General features: G+C 44.3%; 1 protein-coding gene across 4 annotated transcripts in view; it reads right to left on the bottom strand.

The window, feature by feature from the left end:
* LOC138960402 (obscurin-like) overlaps positions 1 to 19,203 on the bottom strand; it is a 228,546-nt gene that overhangs the window by 54,365 nt on the left and 154,978 nt on the right. For 3 of the 4 annotated variants that reach the window (XM_070332306.1, XM_070332307.1, XM_070332304.1), the window contains 16 exons: positions 18,614 to 18,658; positions 17,960 to 18,259; positions 16,620 to 16,925; positions 15,641 to 15,949; positions 12,866 to 13,171; positions 12,255 to 12,394; positions 11,230 to 11,392; positions 10,290 to 10,589; positions 9,728 to 10,030; positions 8,171 to 8,307; positions 7,379 to 7,544; positions 6,435 to 6,728; positions 4,287 to 4,322; positions 2,271 to 2,573; positions 1,326 to 1,628; positions 618 to 926 (listed from right to left, as the gene is read on the bottom strand). In XM_070332306.1, coding sequence (XP_070188407.1) covers positions 618 to 926; positions 1,326 to 1,628; positions 2,271 to 2,573; positions 4,287 to 4,322; positions 6,435 to 6,728; positions 7,379 to 7,544; positions 8,171 to 8,307; positions 9,728 to 10,030; positions 10,290 to 10,589; positions 11,230 to 11,392; positions 12,255 to 12,394; positions 12,866 to 13,171; positions 15,641 to 15,949; positions 16,620 to 16,925; positions 17,960 to 18,259; positions 18,614 to 18,658 — 3,720 coding nt within the window. The remainder of the gene's footprint in view (positions 1 to 617; positions 927 to 1,325; positions 1,629 to 2,270; positions 2,574 to 4,286; positions 4,323 to 6,434; positions 6,729 to 7,378; positions 7,545 to 8,170; positions 8,308 to 9,727; positions 10,031 to 10,289; positions 10,590 to 11,229; positions 11,393 to 12,254; positions 12,395 to 12,865; positions 13,172 to 15,640; positions 15,950 to 16,619; positions 16,926 to 17,959; positions 18,260 to 18,613; positions 18,659 to 19,203) is intronic. The other variant, XM_070332305.1, reaches the window with a different exon arrangement.

A 19,203-nucleotide genomic window follows, 5' to 3' on the forward strand; every position in this document is an offset into this window, starting at 1 on the left:
CTCCTGTTGCGAGATTCCGCGAATGGTTGTTGTGATGGCTCGCTTGAGTTCTGCGATTGTCTGTGGGTTGTTCCTGTAGACGTTGTCTTTCAGGAACCCCCAAAGATAGAAATCTGGGGGATTTAAATCCGGGGGGGGGCCATTTGGAGCATGTTCTGTGGAATGAGCATAACCTTTCTGAAAGACAAGCTAGAACGCTAACATTTTCTGTTGAAATCATGCAGAGGCTACTTGTGTGTGTAAATAAATTTTATGAAGATTGCTTTATTTTTGTTCAATTTATGACGTTTTGTTTGGGTACTCTTTTTTTGGGGTCACCCTGTACCACTAACAAACAATCATGTAATTCATTTGGCTGTTGGTTTTTTTTTCCAAAAAAATGTTAGCGCATTCATATTCATAAGAAAGGACACCTTGCTACAAAGGACAGTGGCAAGGCTCCCCAAGAGCGTCCTTTGCTTGCAGGTTTTACTGTATACAAATATCAAACAATCAAGCACAACTCTGACAGATAAATAAAACTGACAACCAACTGACAACCAACTGACAACCAACTGACAACCAACTGACAACCAACTATCAATGATGAAATACAAGAAAGGAAGCAGAGAACTTACTGTGCAAGGGGTAGAATGGCACAGACATACTGGGGTCGCTGAGAACTCCAGCCGGGGACTTGGCGCGCACTCGGAACATGTAATTCTTGCGTGGACTGAGGTCAGACACCATGAACTCCGTGCCCCTGATGTCGCTTCCCAGGGGGCGCCAGTCGCGCTGGGGCGGCTCTCTCATCTCTACCTGGTACAGCGTGGAGGAGGGGGAAGAGTACTGCGGAATGTAGACGGGCTTCCAGCGAATGCGGGCCGAGTAGGGCGGGACGTTGTGGTCATCGATGGTGACGTAGCTTATTGGCACTCCGGCCCTCTCTGTTGAAGGGAAATTGAAAGTGTTTTTCGCAAATAAATATGTGGTCTGCTGAAAGTACTGCATTATCTGAATGCTTTGTTAACTTGGAGTCTTTCAAAAACACTTGTGAAGGTCATCAAAGCTTTGGCAATGTGCGCGGTGTTCACCTTGTCTATGTTATTTAGCACTCTTGTCATTTGTGTCAAAGCCCTAAATCATAAAAAATTAATCAAACAACCATTCTTAACCACAAGGCTTATCAAGTAAATAAACCAAGATGCATAATGCAGCCTTTTAGCAGTCCAATCCCTGGTCTCTCATATTTTATACATTCTCTTCCAATAAACTACAATGACAAATGCAAAAACATCTTAATTAAGAAAATAAGACAAGACAAGTGTGGACTAAGTCCCACTGACCTGGGCGCCGGTACAGCGGGATGGGGGCGGAGGGCGAGGTCAGACCGGATGGCAGCTCTCCACGCACACGGAAGGCGTAGTCCTGATGCTGCTTCAATCCGCTCACTTTGTACTTGGTGTCAGTAATACCGCGGGCCACTGGCTCCCACTCGTACGACGGCAGACGCTGGGCTTCGACCATGAAGGAGAGGGGTTCATCGTCCATTTCATACGCAGGGACGTCGACTCTCTTCCAGCGCAGGCTGGCATAGTCGTCTCCTACCTCAGCCAGTTCTGGCAGCTCCAGGGGTAGGCGGGGTATCACTGAAAGAGTAAAAGAAGTTACTGAAACAGCTCCAGGGGTAGGCGGGGTATCACTGAAAGAGTAAAAGAAGTTACCGAAACAAGTCTGGTACATGTACAAAATCTACCTATCTGCATGATCTACCTATCTGCATGATCTACCTATCTGCATGATCTACCTATCTGCATGATCTACCTATCTGCATGATCTACCTATCTGCATGATCTACCTATCTGCATGATCTACCTATCTGCATGATCTACCTATCTGCATGATCTACCTATCTGCATGATCTACCTATCTGCATGATCTACCTATCTGCATGATCTAGAATAAGATACTGTTTCAAATCAAATTCAAAACCAAGAGACATTAATCCATTGACTAAACTGCCTTTGTTCATATATGCATGGCATTATGAATATGTCATCTCATTCCCAGCTTAAATCAGTATATGTGAATCCCTCTGTACTGAATCAACATACAACAACAACAACAACAACAACAACAACAACAACAACAACAACAACAACAACAACAACAACAACAACAACGAGCTGATCCTCATCACCATTATCAGAACACTAAACCAACACACAGGTGAAACTCAAATCAGTATCTAACAAGCCACACCACATCAGACAAGAAGCCGCCCCTCTCACCTGCGCGCCTGTACAGGTAGGCAGCGTTGGAAGGTGAAGAAACACCAGTGTCAGTGAGGACACTGACACGGAAAGAGTAGTCCATGTTGGGTCTCAGTCCCGTCACCTCGTGACTCAGCTTGGTCGTCTGGGCCAACGCAGGGGCCCACGAGCCGTACGGCAGTTCTCGCATCTCCAGGCGGTACCTCCGGCTTCCATCCCCACGTCCCAGCGAAGGGTAGTGGATGGGATGCCAGGCCACCCGCACAGAGTCGGGCTCGATCTCCGAAATGATGGGACGCTCCACCGGCACAGAGGGGGGTGCTGTGGATGATGAGGCTTCAGATGTATTTCCGGTCTTAGGTAAAATTTCAGTTATTCAGTCAAATCCCACTTTTCAGACCCCTGATTAAGACTCCTTCCCATTTAATACCCTTCTTCTCACATTTTCTGTTCATAACATCTGTGAATGTACCCTGATCTTGAGACTCCCTCACCTTTAAGACTCCCTCACCTTTAAGACTCCCTCGCCCTTAAGACTCCCTCACCTTTAAGACTCCCTCACCTTTAAGACTCCCTCACCTTTAAGACTCCCTCACCTTTAAGACTCCCTCACCCTTAAGACTCCCTCACCTTTAAGACTCCCTCACCTTTAAGACTCCCTCACCCTTAAGACTCCCTCACCCTTAAGACTCCCTCACCTTTAAGACTCCCTCACCTTTAAGACTCCCTCACCTTTAAGACTCCCTCACCTTTAAGACTCCCTCACCTTTAAGACTTCCTCACCCTTAAGACTCCCTCACCCTTAAGACTCCCTCACCTTTAAGACTCCCTCACCTTTAAGACTCCCTCACCTTTAAGACTCCCTCACCTTTAAGACTCCCTCACCTTTAAGACCCCATTTCCTCAGATTATAAGCGCTAGGTCCTAACCGGGGGTTCTACAGTATAAAATGAGAACCCTTGATAAAATCTGACACCCCTCTCCATTACTTAATCCTGTATATTTCAAATGCTTAGAGTAAAAAGCCTTGAAACTGGAATCCCCACCTTTTTTCAGACACTTTTATCTCCGAAAGAAGAGCATTTTCAAACAAATAAGTAAATTTGATTCCAAAGGGTAAATTTTTTTTGTTTCCTTCATCTTGATTAGAACATTATTTTCCTACAGATCAACAAACTTTGATTCCAAATGCTAAAAGTCTATACATATTCAGCTCCAGATGTTCAGCTTGAAGCATCTTCGTTAAACAACAATTATTTCAGCAGGAGTTAATTAATCTTATGACTGATGAAAAAGCCCAAGTAATGAAAGCTTTTTTTAAGTACAACTGCAATTTAACACTTTGTCTTTACATCTGTTTGATGCACAGAATTGTTCTGAAACGGCTAGTATCCACTGGCTCAAACGTATGACTTGTGTAAAATTCAGTTAGAGACACAAATCAGTGATCAGTAACATCAATTTGAAACATGCAACAAAGTGTTGAAAAAATCACAAGTGCTTCTCTATTAAGAAAGGAAGTAATAAGTTTGATATCAGTATTGAATATTTTGTTAATCCACATAAAATTCACATACTTATCCATGTGTAAATTGGTATTAAAAAATATTGTGAATAAGAAATGGAATATAGAAAATTGGAACGCCACAACATTCGGTGTGACTATATGATTATTAAAGTGAAAAATTAAAAATATAAGTACAGTACCACATCTATTACAAATGTGCAGTTCATAAATAATGACTACGTTGTAGTGACGACATTGGTAAGAAAACATCAAATACAAAGTAAGACATTTTTGGTGCAGTGTGGTATGTAAGGATTTTTGTTAATCTTCTGTGTGTGTGTGTGTGTGTGTGTTGAAAAAGGAAACAAAAAGTGCTGATATAGTGTTAATTATCACAGAAACCTTTGTATGAATTCAACATGGTTAGTTAAGTTTGGAGAGAAAGAAAAGAACAACATTGAAAAGTGTAATACATTAATAGTGACACATGCAAAAATACACCCATCAAGACAGAAAAAGACAGGTACCCAATATCCTTTGTCTGTCAAGAATACTGCTGAAAGCTGAAAATTGAAGGCGTCATCTTTTACAGGCATGGCAAAGCAAATCACATCACAGCAGACAAGAGACCTAAACTTTGACATATTGCAGCATCAAGAACTGCTCCAGTTTTCAATGAAAAGCTAATAAATCAAGCAAATTAACTGAAAGCTGCACACAAGTTAGAAACTGAAGCAAATGAAGACTCAACTGAGTTCAAACAAAAAGCCTGCCACAAATTCTACAAACAGCTCCACAGACCTTCTTCTGCATTCGTGGGCTGAAACTCCCACGTACACTCGTGGGTTTTTTTGCACGAGTGGAATTTTACGTGTATGACCGTTTTTTACCCCGCCATTTAGGCAGCCATACGCCGTTTTCGGACACAGACCTTCAAAACGTAAGCATCCTAAAAACGAGTAAAGCACTGCCTCAACTGAGTTCAAACAAAAAGCCTACCACAAATTCTACAAACAGCTCCACAGACCTTCAAAACGTAAGCATCCTAAAAACGAGTAAAGCACTGTGTCAGTATGGTCTAAGGGAAATAACCAATGTCTTGTTAATGGGATTGCTTCCCTTGCCTCAACTGAGAATGAAGCTATTTCTAAACCTCATGTTCTCACAAATGAAACAAAAAATAGCAACAAAATAATGTACTTTCTATTCTACTGCCACTCAAAACAGAAACAAAAGTAAAAACAGAACAAAAGCAAAAGGGCTAACCCAAGTAACACGCATATTGAATTCCCACTGGTTTTCCAGTGGTGAATAAGTGGGAAGAGGATGGGAGAGTGGGCCCACTCCCATCCCACAGAACTCCCACAGTCAAAGCTATGGGAAAAAAGTGGTGTAGACCTAGGCCGTCCCTTGGTCTCTGGGAAACAAGCTTGCACTTCGACAGAAATGGGATAAAAGTGGGAATTCCCTCTTCGTTCCCACACAGCGTGCGAGGAAAATGTTCCGACGCTGCGAGCGCGAGTCACACTGCGCGAGTCTGCAAGTTGCCCCATCGAGATCGGTGACGTCACAGCACATGCTGTTTACACTAGACTCGTTTGAATCGTAGCAAACGTTGAAGAATACTATCATTCAAAATACACCGAAGTATTTTATATGTGTGTAATTATTGCAGTTCTGTTAATAACAACTGTTGTCTCTAGAATGGTTTATTTACTCACGTGATGACTATAAATATTTTCAAGGATTTTTGTTTTCACTGCGGGACTATTATTCTGCCCTGTTCAGTTCCGTGTTGGGCCTGCCGATTGAGAGTGTTTGAAATTTGCTACAATTGCCGGCGAATATACTGTGAAAACGTTCCGTGCGCGCGAGTATTGCATGTGCATGGATCAAAGATTACATCTGAAGAACACCGAGTAATATAATGGCGGCTTCATATTCAACAAAGCGAAGACGATTAGTGGGATTACTGTCAAACTCGAAGGTTGATAAACGCATCAACACGGCTTTCCCATGTGGCTGCGCGCGCGCTCGTGTAATCCAGCGTCAAGTTGATTTGAGTGATTAAAAACTTGTGTGTGTGTGCTTGAATATGTATCTGTGTGTATCAGTTGTTCTTGGTTTTTTCTTTCTTTATACATTGATGATTTTTAAATTCGCAGGACTCTTGAGACCTTCGCAAGAACCCAGTCCTCTACGGAAGTCAGAAGAAGAAGAATTAAGAAGAAGTCCCACACGTTTCCGATTTAAACCTCACTTGTTTCCCACCTGAATCCCACTTGCTTCCCATCTGAATCCCACTCGCTTCCTACCTGAATCCCACTCGTTTTCCACCCGTGAATCCCACTCGTTTCCCACCCTGATCCCACTCGTGCCCCACCCGTTTCCCAGTCGTGTCCCACCCGTTTCCCACTCGTGTCCCATTTACTTCCCACTGGGCTCCCACTGGAAGTCGTAATCAAATCCCACATGGCACCCATGTGGGACTTCCCACAACGTCACCATGTGGGAAGGTTACTTGGGAAAGGCCTTAAAATCAGAACAAAATAAAACAAAGAGAGGAATTTTTGCCCAAAATTGTTTAAGGTAGCTAGCAGAGAAAACAAAACTGTCACAGCTGCAGACAGGCCACTACCGCAGACACAAACATCTAACTCGAACACCGCCCTCACCTCTCGTCCTGGAGTAGGAGATGGGGAAGGAGGGTTCGCTGAGAATGTTGTCGGTCTGGGCACGCACCCTGAACACGTAATCCTGGGTGGGGGAGAGAGTGGACACCCGGTAACTGGGAGTGGGCAAGTTGGAAGCCAGAGGGCGCCACGCCCATGTACTGGGTTCCAGCGTCTCGATGGAGTACGTGGTCTTCTTGGACTTGTACTGCTCAAGACGAGGCATCTTCCAGGCCAGACGAAGAGAAGAGGGCTCTACTTCTTCGATCTCAGGGCTGTAGATTGGAGCTCTAATTTCTGTGAAAGGAAACAACATATTGATCTTCATTTCTGGTTTTATTTCAAAGTCAATTCATATAAACAAAGGGAAATTCTCTAAGCATTTGAGCACACTTCATGTTTTCAGTAACAGTTATTGGGACAAATCTGGAGGGACGTATAAAATGGAAGGTACAGCTAGTTTCACAGAGCAGGTAAGTCACATTCTCAAACAAAACAACCATTGTCATGCATTCCAATGCTGTGATCATGAATACCTTAAATGGGGGGGGGGGGGGGGGGGTGTCTTAAATTGGGGGGGTCTTAAATTGGGGGGTCTTAAATTAGGGGGGTGTCTTAAATTGGGGTGTCTTAAATTGGGGTGTCTTAAATTGGGGTGTCTTAAATTGGGGGGGTCTTAAATTGGGGGTGTCTTAAATGGGGGGGTGTCTTAAATTGGGGGGGTCTTAAATTGGGGGGTCTTAAACAGGGGGGGTCTTAAATGGGGGGGGTCTTAAATGGGGGGGCTTGAATTGGGGGGGCTTAAATGGGGGGGTCTTAAATGGGGGGGGGGGGGTCTTAAATTGGGGGGGGGGTCTTAAATGGGGGGGGGGCTTAAAAAAGGGGTTTCACTGTACATATTTTCTGCCGATCAAAACGTTCACACACAGATAAGCGTAATGACTGACCAGCAAGGCGAGGCATGCGAGCAGGGTGGGTGGGCTTGCTGGTGCCGAACTGGTTCTCTGCCAGGACACGGAAGGTGTAGTTGTTGTCTGGGGACAGACCGGTCACGTAGTAGTTAGTGCCAGCCACGCGTCTTGCCAGCGGGTGCCAGTCAGAGTCGGGCAGATGCTGCAACAATCAGTGACAGTTGTTGCTGTTGTGGAGCCGACCCGGGCATAACACTCACTGGGCCACTTGCTACACAGAAGTGACTTGTGTCTATGTGAAGATTACTTGTACAACCGTTTTCTTCTTCTTCTTCTTCTTAACTCATGGGCTCCCTACAACAGCAATGCACTGATGCTCTTTTCCACGCTTTGTGTATCCAAAAGTTACACTTCACAAAACACATGGAATACTGAAGACTCCTGATGGCTTCACAAGCACAAAAACAACACATTAATACTCAATCAGCACCGATTCATATTTTCACATGCTTTTACAAGCATGGCCTTTCTCCTCCTCTCCCCCCCCCCCCCACCCCTTTAGGCAGTCGTACTTTCAGGGGAGGGGAGAGGGGTGTAGATCTCTACCTAAAACTACAATTAATGTACAGGCCTGAAAGTGGAGAGTATTTTACTCGCCATGGCAAGTAGAAATGTAAATCTACTCGCCAAATGCGAGTTAAGTTGCTGAAACAAATGGTTGGTTTGGCGAGTGAAAAAAAACAAATTTGCTCTCTGGCTAGTAAATTATGAGAAGTATACTAGCCAAAGGCCAGTGCCCCATTTCGTGGACTTTCAGCGTTGATGTACCTGGTAGTGGATGGAGTACGTGACAGGCATAGAGTCCAGCAGGAACGATGGTACTTCAGCTGGTCTCCATGACAACCTCAGAGAACCCGGGGCAACATCCGAAATGAGAGGCTCAGACTGAGGCATAGATGGAGTCACTGTGGGGCACAATCAAGCACACATATTATCAAACACACACCAAAACTTTGAGCAATGTATAAATGCATAGCAATGATTGATTCTGAGCTTTGTGGAAAAGAATTTTTCGTAAACTTTAAGTCATAATTTGTGGATGTATATAGAAGCAATCGTTAGTACATAAGTTAAAATACCTCAGTTATTTAAAAAAAAAGATTTTAAATGCAAAGGACAATTTTCAGAAGAAAACAGACCTATTCTGGCCATACATCTCCTTCAGGTTAATAAAAAAAAAATAGTTGTCCTTCGATATGCATTCCTGACTACATTACCCTTCGCCATGAAACTGAGCGAAGAAATTAACGAAAATGCAGTGGAAACCCCTCTTACGGCACCCCATTTTAGACTCCCGCCTTTTTTACATTTAGTCAAGTTTTGACTAAATGTTTTAACATAGAGGGGGAATCGAGACGAGGGTCGTGGTGTATGTGTGTGTGTCTGTCTGTCTGTGCGTGTGTGTGTGTAGAGCGATTCAGACTAAACTACTAGACCGATCTTTATGAAATTTGACATGAGAGTTCCTGGGAATGATATCCCCGGACGTTTTTTTCCTTTTTTCGATAAATACCTTTGATGACGTCATATCCGGCTTTTTGTAAAAGTTGAGGCGGCACTGTCACACCCTCATTTTTCAATCAAATTGATTGAAATTTTGGCAAGGCAATCTTCGACAAAGGCCGGGGTTTGGTATCGCATTTCAGCTTGGTGGCTTAAAAACTAATGAGTGAGTTTGGTCATTAAAAATTAGAAACTTGTAATTAAAAATATTTTTGTTATTAAACGATCCAAAAACAATTTCATCTTATTCTTCGTCATTGTCTGATTTCAAAAACATATAAATATGTTATATTTGGATTAAAAACAAGCTCTGAAAATTAAAAATATAAAAATTATGATCAAAATTAAATTTCCGAAATCGATTTAAAAACAATTTCATCTTATTCCTTGTCGGTTCCTGATTCCAAAAACATATAGATATGATATGTTTGGATTAAAAACACGCTCAGAAAGTTAAAACGAAGAGAGGTACAGAAAAGCGTGCTATGCAGCACAGCGAAACGACTACCGCGCTGAACAGGCTCGTCAGTTTCACTCCGTTTTGCACAAGCGGCGGACTACGGTCATTGTGAAAAAATGCAGTGCGTTCAGATTCATTCTGTGAGTTCGACTGAGCTTGACTAAATGTTGTATTTTCGCCTTACGCAACTTGTTTAGACCCTGCTTTCCCAGACTTTCAGTTCACAACAACTGTAAATTTTCCTTCATCTTTGAATTAAAACCTGATTTCCTCTGATTTTTTGTTGTTAGGTTTTGAAAGACAGGGTTTCCACTGTACTTAATACAGACTGATCTAAGAGACGACACAACGCCGAGACTGACCCGATCTCCTGGGCAGCAGGACAGACGGAGTGGGTTCACTGAGGCCGATGTCATTCTCAGCCCGCACCCTGAAGCTGTACTCCTGTCCCGGGCGCAGGCCCTGCAGATGGAAGTGGGTGACGGGGATGTGTCGGGCAAGGGGACGCCACTCCATGGACGGGGGCTCCTGGGCCTCGATGCGGTACGTCACTGGCGCGTAGTCTGTGATCCTGGCGGGGATGTCCACCGACCGCCATGACAACCACACGGAGTCTGGGTGCACGCTGGAGATGTAGGGAGGCTCTCGCAGCATCTTGGGTGGACCTGGAAATGATGCAGAGTATGAGGTCTATGTGCTTGCAAGGCTTGAAACCCTGCTGAGAAAAGAGAAAAGTGCAGCTTTGGTTTGTCCTCACCTCTTTTGTCTTCGGAACAAGAATTTAAACATGACATTTGAAGCACACTCGCACAAAGTCATACACACAGACACAGACTGACCAACTGACAGTTGAACGGACACAGACAGAGAAACTGACAGAAAAACAGACAGACACACACCCAAACACACACACATCACCCTTACCCATTCTGTGGGGCAGGTAGGCAGCAGGGGTTGGCTCGCTCTCCACCCCGTCCAACTCAGCGTACACGCGGAAAGAATAATCCCTGTCAGGGTTCAGGAAGTTGACCCTGTAACTTGTGGCCGGCACTCTCTCAGCCATGAGACTCCAGTATCCGCTAGGCGGCTCTCTCATCTCGATACGATACGTGATGGGGCGGGTGCTCTGAACGCCTGAGGGGAGTTTGGCGGGTTGCCATGCCAACGTGACGCTGCTGGGACCCACATCACAGATCATGGGCTCCCTGGAGGGCATGGTCACAGCTGAAACATAAGCACACATATTATTCAGAGATTCTCTTTCTGGTCAGAAAGGGGACTGAGAATAAGGGATCGCTTATCCAAAAACAAAGAGACTGCCAACATTCCAAAATTCAGAATCAAAAAACAAGATTAGCTTGTGACTTCCTGGCAAGCGGCCGAACATTCCATCATTGAGAATCAAAAAACAAGATTAGATTGTGACTTCCTGGCAAGCGGCCCAACATTCCATCAAGATAAGTTTTTGTGACTAATTGTTTGTCTGTGCACTTAAAAGACCGTTGGGTCGATATATTTGTGACTGTAACGTATTGTTTTGTCAATAACAAACGTTCCAACAACTTACCTTTCTCGTTTTTTGATTAAGGGATTGCCCACACAAAGCTTTTTATAATTGTCTAATGATCAGGAAAATCTTATTTCTGTAACCATTTTGTACTTTATGATTTCAAACAACAATTCAGACATCAGAATAATAGTATTTTATGCTACAGTGTATACGGTCAAATAAATTCTAGCCCTTGTTGTTCTTGTTCTTCAATAGCACACAAACAGAGCTAGACACATAAAAGCCCACCGTCCCTCTCCCCTCTTCTCCCTACTGACTCCACCCCCCCTCCCCTCCCATCATATCAAAACGTACAAGGCTTTCTGTAGGCATGAACAGGCAGACTGTATTCGCCGGGTCCAAACTCAGTCTCTGGACGGATGCGGAAGCGATAGTCCCTGTCCGACCTCAGGCCTGTCACCATGTAAGACGTCTCTGGGATACCCCGACGCACTGGCGTCCAGACGTGGCCTGGAACCTGAACACACATCATCAAAAACGTTAGCTAGTATGCAAAAGCATCAAGAAAACAAATAAATGAAAGCCATAATACAGGTGTCCAGACATAGCTTGGAACCTGAACACACACCATCAAAAACGTTAGCCAGTATGCTAAAGCATCAAGAAAACAAATAAATGTAAGCCATAATACAGGCGTCCACACGTGGCTTGGAACCTGAATACACACCATCAAAACCATTAGTCCTTGTGGGAAATCATCAAGAAAACAAATAAATGTAAGCCATTAAAATGAATTTATGAGATTTACTGGCCTCAAACCTCCTAACACAGAGGAAACAGGGGGCCCGGTAGCTCAGTTGAGCACTGGACTTGTGATCGAAAGGTCGCAGGTTCGAATTCGGGCCGGGACGGACACGGGTCAACTTTATGTGCAGACCCAGAGACGGAAGCCATGTCCCACCCCCGTGTCATCACAATGGCACGTAAAAGACCTTGGTCATTCTGCCATAAGTGCAGGTGGCTGAATACACCTAAACACGCAGACACCTGGGTAGCGCAACTCCGTTGCTGCTAGCTTTCCACTGGGAGGAAGCGACCCGAATTTCCCAGCGATGGGACAATAAAGTAATGAAAATGAAATGAAATGAAAATGAATGATGTTGCAAACAAGTTATCTTCTGAGGAAGTGTGAATTTCTGCATCCTGCTTCGTTAAAACAAAGATTTTTGTGTGCGTGTGTATGTCTGTCTGTTTTTATGTCTGTTTGTATGGATGTCTATCTGTCTGTCTATATGCATTGGTTTTACAAAGCATCCTAAATAAAGATGTTTCAGCCCAGAAATACAAGAGAAAAAAAGAAGGATTCAAGCTTGACTGACCTCCTGCATCTCCACAGAGTATGTGATGGGGGCTACCTGTCGCTGGTAGTACGGCAGTTCCGCCCTGCCCCACTGCAGCCTCACAGAGTCCGCTCCCATCTCCTTGATCACAGGCTCTCTGGATGGCAGGCGAGGACGCACTGAAAAATACACAACAAAGAAAAGACAATCATTCGAAAAGTATCAGCCAAAATCATCAGCCTTTTTCTCATCCCAGTTTGCTTCATTCATCCTCAGGGACCTGCGTAAACTCTATACAGTGTAACTGTCGAAAAATACACTTTGGGACAACTCTGAAGTCTTCAAATCTGTTGCTGTGAATAGGGAACATTAATAAACTAATTGTCATCGTCCCTTTAAATCATTCCCAAACAAATGTTGAAAATCAAACCTGTTAAAAATGTTTGTGCCTCAGCCCCAACAGTCAGCAAAGTAAAACTGTAAAAAAAGCTCAAATAGTGCAATGCCCGAAGTGTACACAACCCTCCAAAATAATCTGTGCAACTTGTCTCTGTGACGTCCAGTATCTTTCAACAGTTCATTTACCTTGTCAAGAGAGGGAAAACCATCATAAGCTAAACCAGGATTGAAAATAATACCAGCTAACTCACCGGGAAGGGAGGAGACTGTCACAGGGTAGGTGGGCTCGGTCAGTCCACCGGAGGGCGTAGAGGCACGCACACGGAAGGAGTAATCCCTAGTCGGTGCCAGCCCAGTCAGCTGGTAGGACGTGTCACGGACGTCGGAAGCCAGAGGGCGCCACTGGGTGCTGGGATACTCTAGGGATTCGATTTGGTAGGCGGGGGTGGTGGCTCGGGAGCTTGGGAGAGAGAAGGACGACGGCTGCCAAGACAGGCGCATACTCTCAGGCTCCATGCTGCTGATGTACAGGTCCGAGGCCATGGGGCGTGACGGAGCTGAAACACAGGTGCTTTTATTAGCCGTTGTTACATGTGTCTGTGATATCGACGGAGCTGAAACACAGGGGCTTTTAGTAGCCGTTGTTACATGTGTCTGTGATATCGACGGAGCTGAAACACAGGGGATTTTATTAGCCGTTGTTACATGTGTCTGTGATATCGACGGAGCTGAAACACAGGGGCTTTTATTAGCCGTTGTTACATGTGTCTGTGATATCGACGGAGCTGAAACACAGGGTCTTTTAGTAGCCGTTGTTACATGTGTCTGTGATATCGACGGAGCTGAAACACAGGGGCTTTTATTAGCCGTTGTTACATGTGTCTGTGATATCGACGGAGCTGAAACACAGGGGCTTTTATTAGCCGTTGTTACATATGTCTGTGATATCGACGGAGCTGAAACACAGGGGCTTTTAGTAGCCGTTGTTACATGTGTCTGTGATATCGACGGAGCTGAAACACAGGGGATTTTATTAGCCGTTGTTACATGTGTCTGTGATATTGACGGAGCTGAAACACAGGGGCTTTTATTAGCCATTGTTACATGTGTCTGTGATATCGATGGAGCTGAAACACAGGGGCTTTTAGTAGCCGTTGTTACATGTGTCTGTGATATCGACGGAGCTGAAACACAGGGGCTTTTAGTAGCCGTTGTTACATGTGTCTGTGATATCGACATTAGCTGAAACACAGGGGCTTTTAGTAGCCGTTGTTACATGTGTCTGTGATATCGACGGAGCTGAAACACAGGGGCTTTCATTAGCCGTTGTTACATGTGTCTGTGATATCGATGGAGCTGAAACACAGGGGCTTGTATTAGCTATTCGTACATGTGTCTGTGATATCCATGAAGCTGAAACACAGGGATTTTATTAGCAATCGCCAAATGTGTCTGTGATTTCTCCATTTATCAGCCAAAATGTTGAAAAGGAAGGAATCATATTAGATTGAGACGTAAGCCCTACCCCACATCTTGCGTATATATAGCCACATCACGACAAGCCACAGAGTGCATGTGATCACAAGCACTTCATCTTAAAGAACTGCCACTGATGCAGCAAGATATCAAGACAGAATCACAGACACTAACACCCTCCACATTAAGATATCAAGACAGCATCGCAGACACTAACACCCTCCACATTAAGATATCAAGACAGCATCACAGACACTAACACCCTCCACATTAAGATATCAAGACAGCATCACAGACACTAACACCCTCCACATTAAGATATCAAGACAGCATCACAGACACCAACACCCTCCACATAAAGATATCAAGACAGCATCACAGACACTAACACCCTCCACATACAGATATTAAGACAGCATCACAGACACTAACACCCTCCACATAAAGATATCAAGACAGCATCACAGACACTAACACCCTCCACATTAAGATATCAAGACAGCATCACAGACACCAACACCCTCCATATAAAGATATCAAGACAGCATCACAGACACTAACACCCTCCACATACAGATATTAAGACAGCATCACAGACACTAACACCCTCCACATAAAGATATCAAGACAGCATCACAGACACTAACACCCTCCACATTAAGATATCAAGACAGCATCACAGACACTAACACCCTCCACATTAAGATATCAAGACAGCATCACAGACACCAACACCCTCCACATAAAGATATCAAGACAGCATCACAGACACTAACACCCTCCACATACAGATATCAAGACAGCATCACAGACACTAACACCCTCCACATAAAGATATCAAGACAGCATCACAGACACTAACACCCTCCACATTAAGATATCAAGACAGCATCACAGACACCAACACCCTCCATATAAAGATATCAAGACAGCATCACAGACACTAACACCCTCCACATACAGATATCAAGACAGCATCACAGACACTAACACCCTCCACATAAAGATATCAAGACAGCATCACAGACACTAACACCCTCCAATTACAGATATCAAGACAGCATCACAGACACTAACACCCTCCACATACAGATATCAAGACAGCATCACAGACACTAACACCCTCCACATAAAGATATCAAGACAGCATCACAGACACTAACACTCTCCAATTACAGATATCAAGACAGCATCACAGACACTAACACCCTCCACATACAGATATCAAGACAGCATCACAGACACTAACACCCTCCACATACAGATATCAAGACAGCATCACAGACATTAACACCCTCCACATACAGATATCAAGACAGCATCACAGACACTAACACCCTCCACATACAGATATCAAGACAGCATCACAGACACTAACACCCTCCACATACAGATATTAAGACAGCATCACAGACACTAACACCCTCCACATACAGATATCAAGACAGCATCACAGACACTAACACCCTCCACATAAAGATATCAAGACAGCATCACAGACACTAACACCCTCCACATACAGACACTGAAGGCCTTAAAGGCACACTCACTGGGGGACCTGTAGAGCCCTGTGGCGGGGGAAGGAGGACTCATGCCGTACGGAGTCAGGGCACGGACCCTGAAGTTGTAGTCCTGGGTGGGTCCCACGTCGGGGATTCTGTAGCGTGTTGTGGGGATGCCAGATACCAGGGTGCGCCATGAGTCTGTCAGGGGCTCCTGGCTCTCGATCATGTACAACAAGGGCTCCTCCTCGCTGTCGAAAGGGGGCACCTCCACTCGCCTCCAGGCCAGGCCAACCGTCTCGTATTCCTTGTCGTAGTCCAGAATCTCCACACGGTCGATTGGAGGGCGGCTCAGGGCTGGACATGGGCAGAGAAGTAGAAAATGAGTAATCAGTATGGTGAATTAGGAAACTTTTTGCTCTAATCTGAGTAATCAGTATAGTAAATTAGGGGCCTTTTTGTTCTAATCTGAGGAAATCAGTATAGTGAAATAGGAGCCTTTTTGTTCTAATCTGAGTAATCAGTATAGTGAATTAAGAGCCTTTTTGATATAATCTGAGCAATCAGTATAGTGAACTAGGAGCCTTTTTGCTCTAATCTGAGTAATCAGTATAGTGAATTAGGAGCCTTTTTGTTCTAATCTGAGTAATCAGTATAGTGAATTAAGAGCCTTTTTGATATAATCTGAGCAATCAGTATAGTGAACTAGGAGCCTTTAAAATCGAATCTGAGTATTCTATGAACACTTTTTCCTTGTTTTTTGCTTTTAAACAAAATGTGTAGAGTACAAAGAAATGAATGAGAACTAACAGTCTCACTAACCACCTAACCAAATGAAAGAATCTTATGAAAAAGCATGAAAAGAAACAGATGCCTTTGAACGAAGCATAAACAGAATACATTTATCAACAAAAGGGGAAGCACAAAAGCACTACACAAGACAAGCAGATGAAACAGGAAGAACATACACCAAGCAAATAAAGCAAAAATTCACTGAAATGAAGTAAAAGACATGAGCATAACATACCTAGAGTTCTATGGATGGAGGTGGCAGGGGACGGCTCGCTTCTCAAGCCCTCCCTGTTTTGCGCTCGCACACGGAAGCGGTAGTCAGTGGCAGGTTCAAGGTCGTGGATGGTGTAGGACGTGTCACGGATGTCCCTAGCCGCTTCACGCCAGTACGAGGATGGAGGCTCTTGCGTCTCCAACATGTAGGTCAAGTGTTCCTGCTCGTGGGCGAAGGCGGGAACGTCCACACGGTGCCACTGGAGACGCACTGTGCCTGGCTCCAGCTCTGTGATCATCGGTCGGCTCACTGGCACGCCACTAAAACCTGGCGGATGAAAAACAGCCATTGTTGAATAACCAAGCACTAGTCCTTCCACTGTAAATGGATTGGCTAATCATCTCAGATCTGACCAGGCTTTTACAATGGAGAAGGCTTTTACAATGGAGAAGGCTTTTAAAGGCTTTTACAAGGGAGAAGGCTTTTACAAGGGAGAAGGCTTTTACAATGGAGAAGGCTTTTACAAGGGAGAAGGCTTTTACAATGGAGAAGGCTTTTACAAGGGAGAAGGCTTTTACAATGGAGAAGGCTTTTACAATGGAGAAGGCTTTTACAAGGGAGAAGGCTTTTACAAGGGAGAAGGCTTTTACAATGGAGAAGGCTTTTACAAGGGAGAAGGCTTTTACAATGGAGAAGGCTTTTACAATGGAGAAGGCTTTTACAAGGGAGAAGGCTTTTACAATGGAGAAGGCTTTACAATGGAGAAGGCTTTTACAAGGGAGAAGGCTTTTACAAGGGAGAAGGCTTTCACAAGGGAGAAGGCTTTTACAAGGGAGAAGGCTTTTACAAGGGAGAAGGCTTTTACAAGGGAGAAGGCTTTCACAAGGGAGAAGGCTTTTACAATGGAGAAGGCTTTTACAATGGAGAAGGCTTTTACAATGGAGAAGGCTTTTACAATGGAGAAGGCTTTTACAAGGGAGAAGGCTTTTACAATGGAGAAGGCTTTTACAAGGGAGAAGGCTTTCACAAGGGAGAAGACCATCCTTCCATTTGGATACACACACAAAATCAACAGCATGACAGTTATCTGGGCAAAGCGTGGAATTTCTATGAATTGATTTCTCGAAAGGTACCCGTGATAAAAACCCAGAGAAAAAGAACAACAAGAACCTACCAGTAGCTCTGGGAAAAGTGTGGAATTTCTATGAATTGATTTCTTGAAAGGTACCCGTGATAAAAACCCAGAGAAGAAGAACAACAACCTACCAGTAGCTGTGGGCAAAGCGTGGAATTTCTATGAATTGATTTCTTGAAAGGTACTCGTGATAAAAACCCAGAGAAAAAGAACAACAACAACCTACCAGTAGCTCTGGGCAGCCAGACAGGGGCGGTGGGCTGGCTGACGCCATACGGACCCTGCGCCCGCACTCTGACGTTGTAGTCACGGTCAGGTTCCAGGTCGGACAGATACAGACTGGTGTCGTGAACCCGGCTGGCCAGGGGTACCCACTCTTCGCTGGGCAGCTTTTGGGCCTCTATCCTGTACGAGATGGGCGGCTGGTCCATCCTTCGTTCAACTTCTGCTGGCTTCCAGCCAAGTCTCAGGGTCTCTGCGCCAATGTCCATTACATACGGCTTAGTGGCAGGGAATCGCAGAGGAGCTGTGACAGAGATAATAAGAAAGTGTAATGTCTACTTTTGGACATGAATATTTGACCAGTAGTGTAGTCTTCATCAAATAAAACTATTGATAATATTTTTGTTATGAATCATGGAAAAGTAGTCATCATTCCTCTACTATCTATCCCCCTCCCCCCCCCCCCCCCCCCACTCCATTCCATCTTCCAAAGTTTCTGAAAACTAAATTCTCCTTTTACTTTTTACTTATTTTTCTTTCCTTTATTTTTTTTTGCTGTCATCTTTTTACTTCCGTTTTGTCTTTCTCTTTTTGAGTTTCCTTTTTAACAAAAAAAGATCCTTGATTCAGAAGCAAACACACGCAATAATAAGATTACCTGGAGATTCTCGGGGACCATACAGCCGCTTCTTCTCCTCTGGCTCTGAAATATCAAACAAATGAACATATGATTAACTAAGACATGATTAACAAGCTAGAAAATCAGGCAAGCATGCACAAATTAAAGTGTAAGTTAATAACAAAGAGAGACAAAGACTCTCCTAATTACCCCAGTGAATCAAGAATGGAGTTAGAAGAAACTGATGACAATGCTGAACCACAACCCAGATGCCCCGGAACACCTAACTCAGCTTTTCTGGGAGCCAAAATGACTTGCAAGGTAAGTTTGCTGGGTCCATACTTTTTCCCAACGTACATCCGAAACCCGAGAACACTGACCCTACTGTATACTGACCCCACTGTATACTGACCCCACTGCATACTGACCCCACTGTATACTGACCCTACTGTATACTGACCCTACTGTATACTGACCCTACTGTATATTGACCCTACTGTACACTGACCCTACTGTACACTGACCCTACTGTATAATGACCCCACTGTATACTGACCCTACTGTATACTGACCCACTGTATACTGACCCTACTGTATTCTCAATCAATCAATCAATATGAGGCTTATAT

The sequence above is a fragment of the Littorina saxatilis genome, linkage group LG2, assembly GCF_037325665.1.
Source record: "Littorina saxatilis isolate snail1 linkage group LG2, US_GU_Lsax_2.0, whole genome shotgun sequence".
Classification (NCBI taxonomy): Eukaryota; Metazoa; Mollusca; class Gastropoda; order Littorinimorpha; family Littorinidae; genus Littorina; species Littorina saxatilis.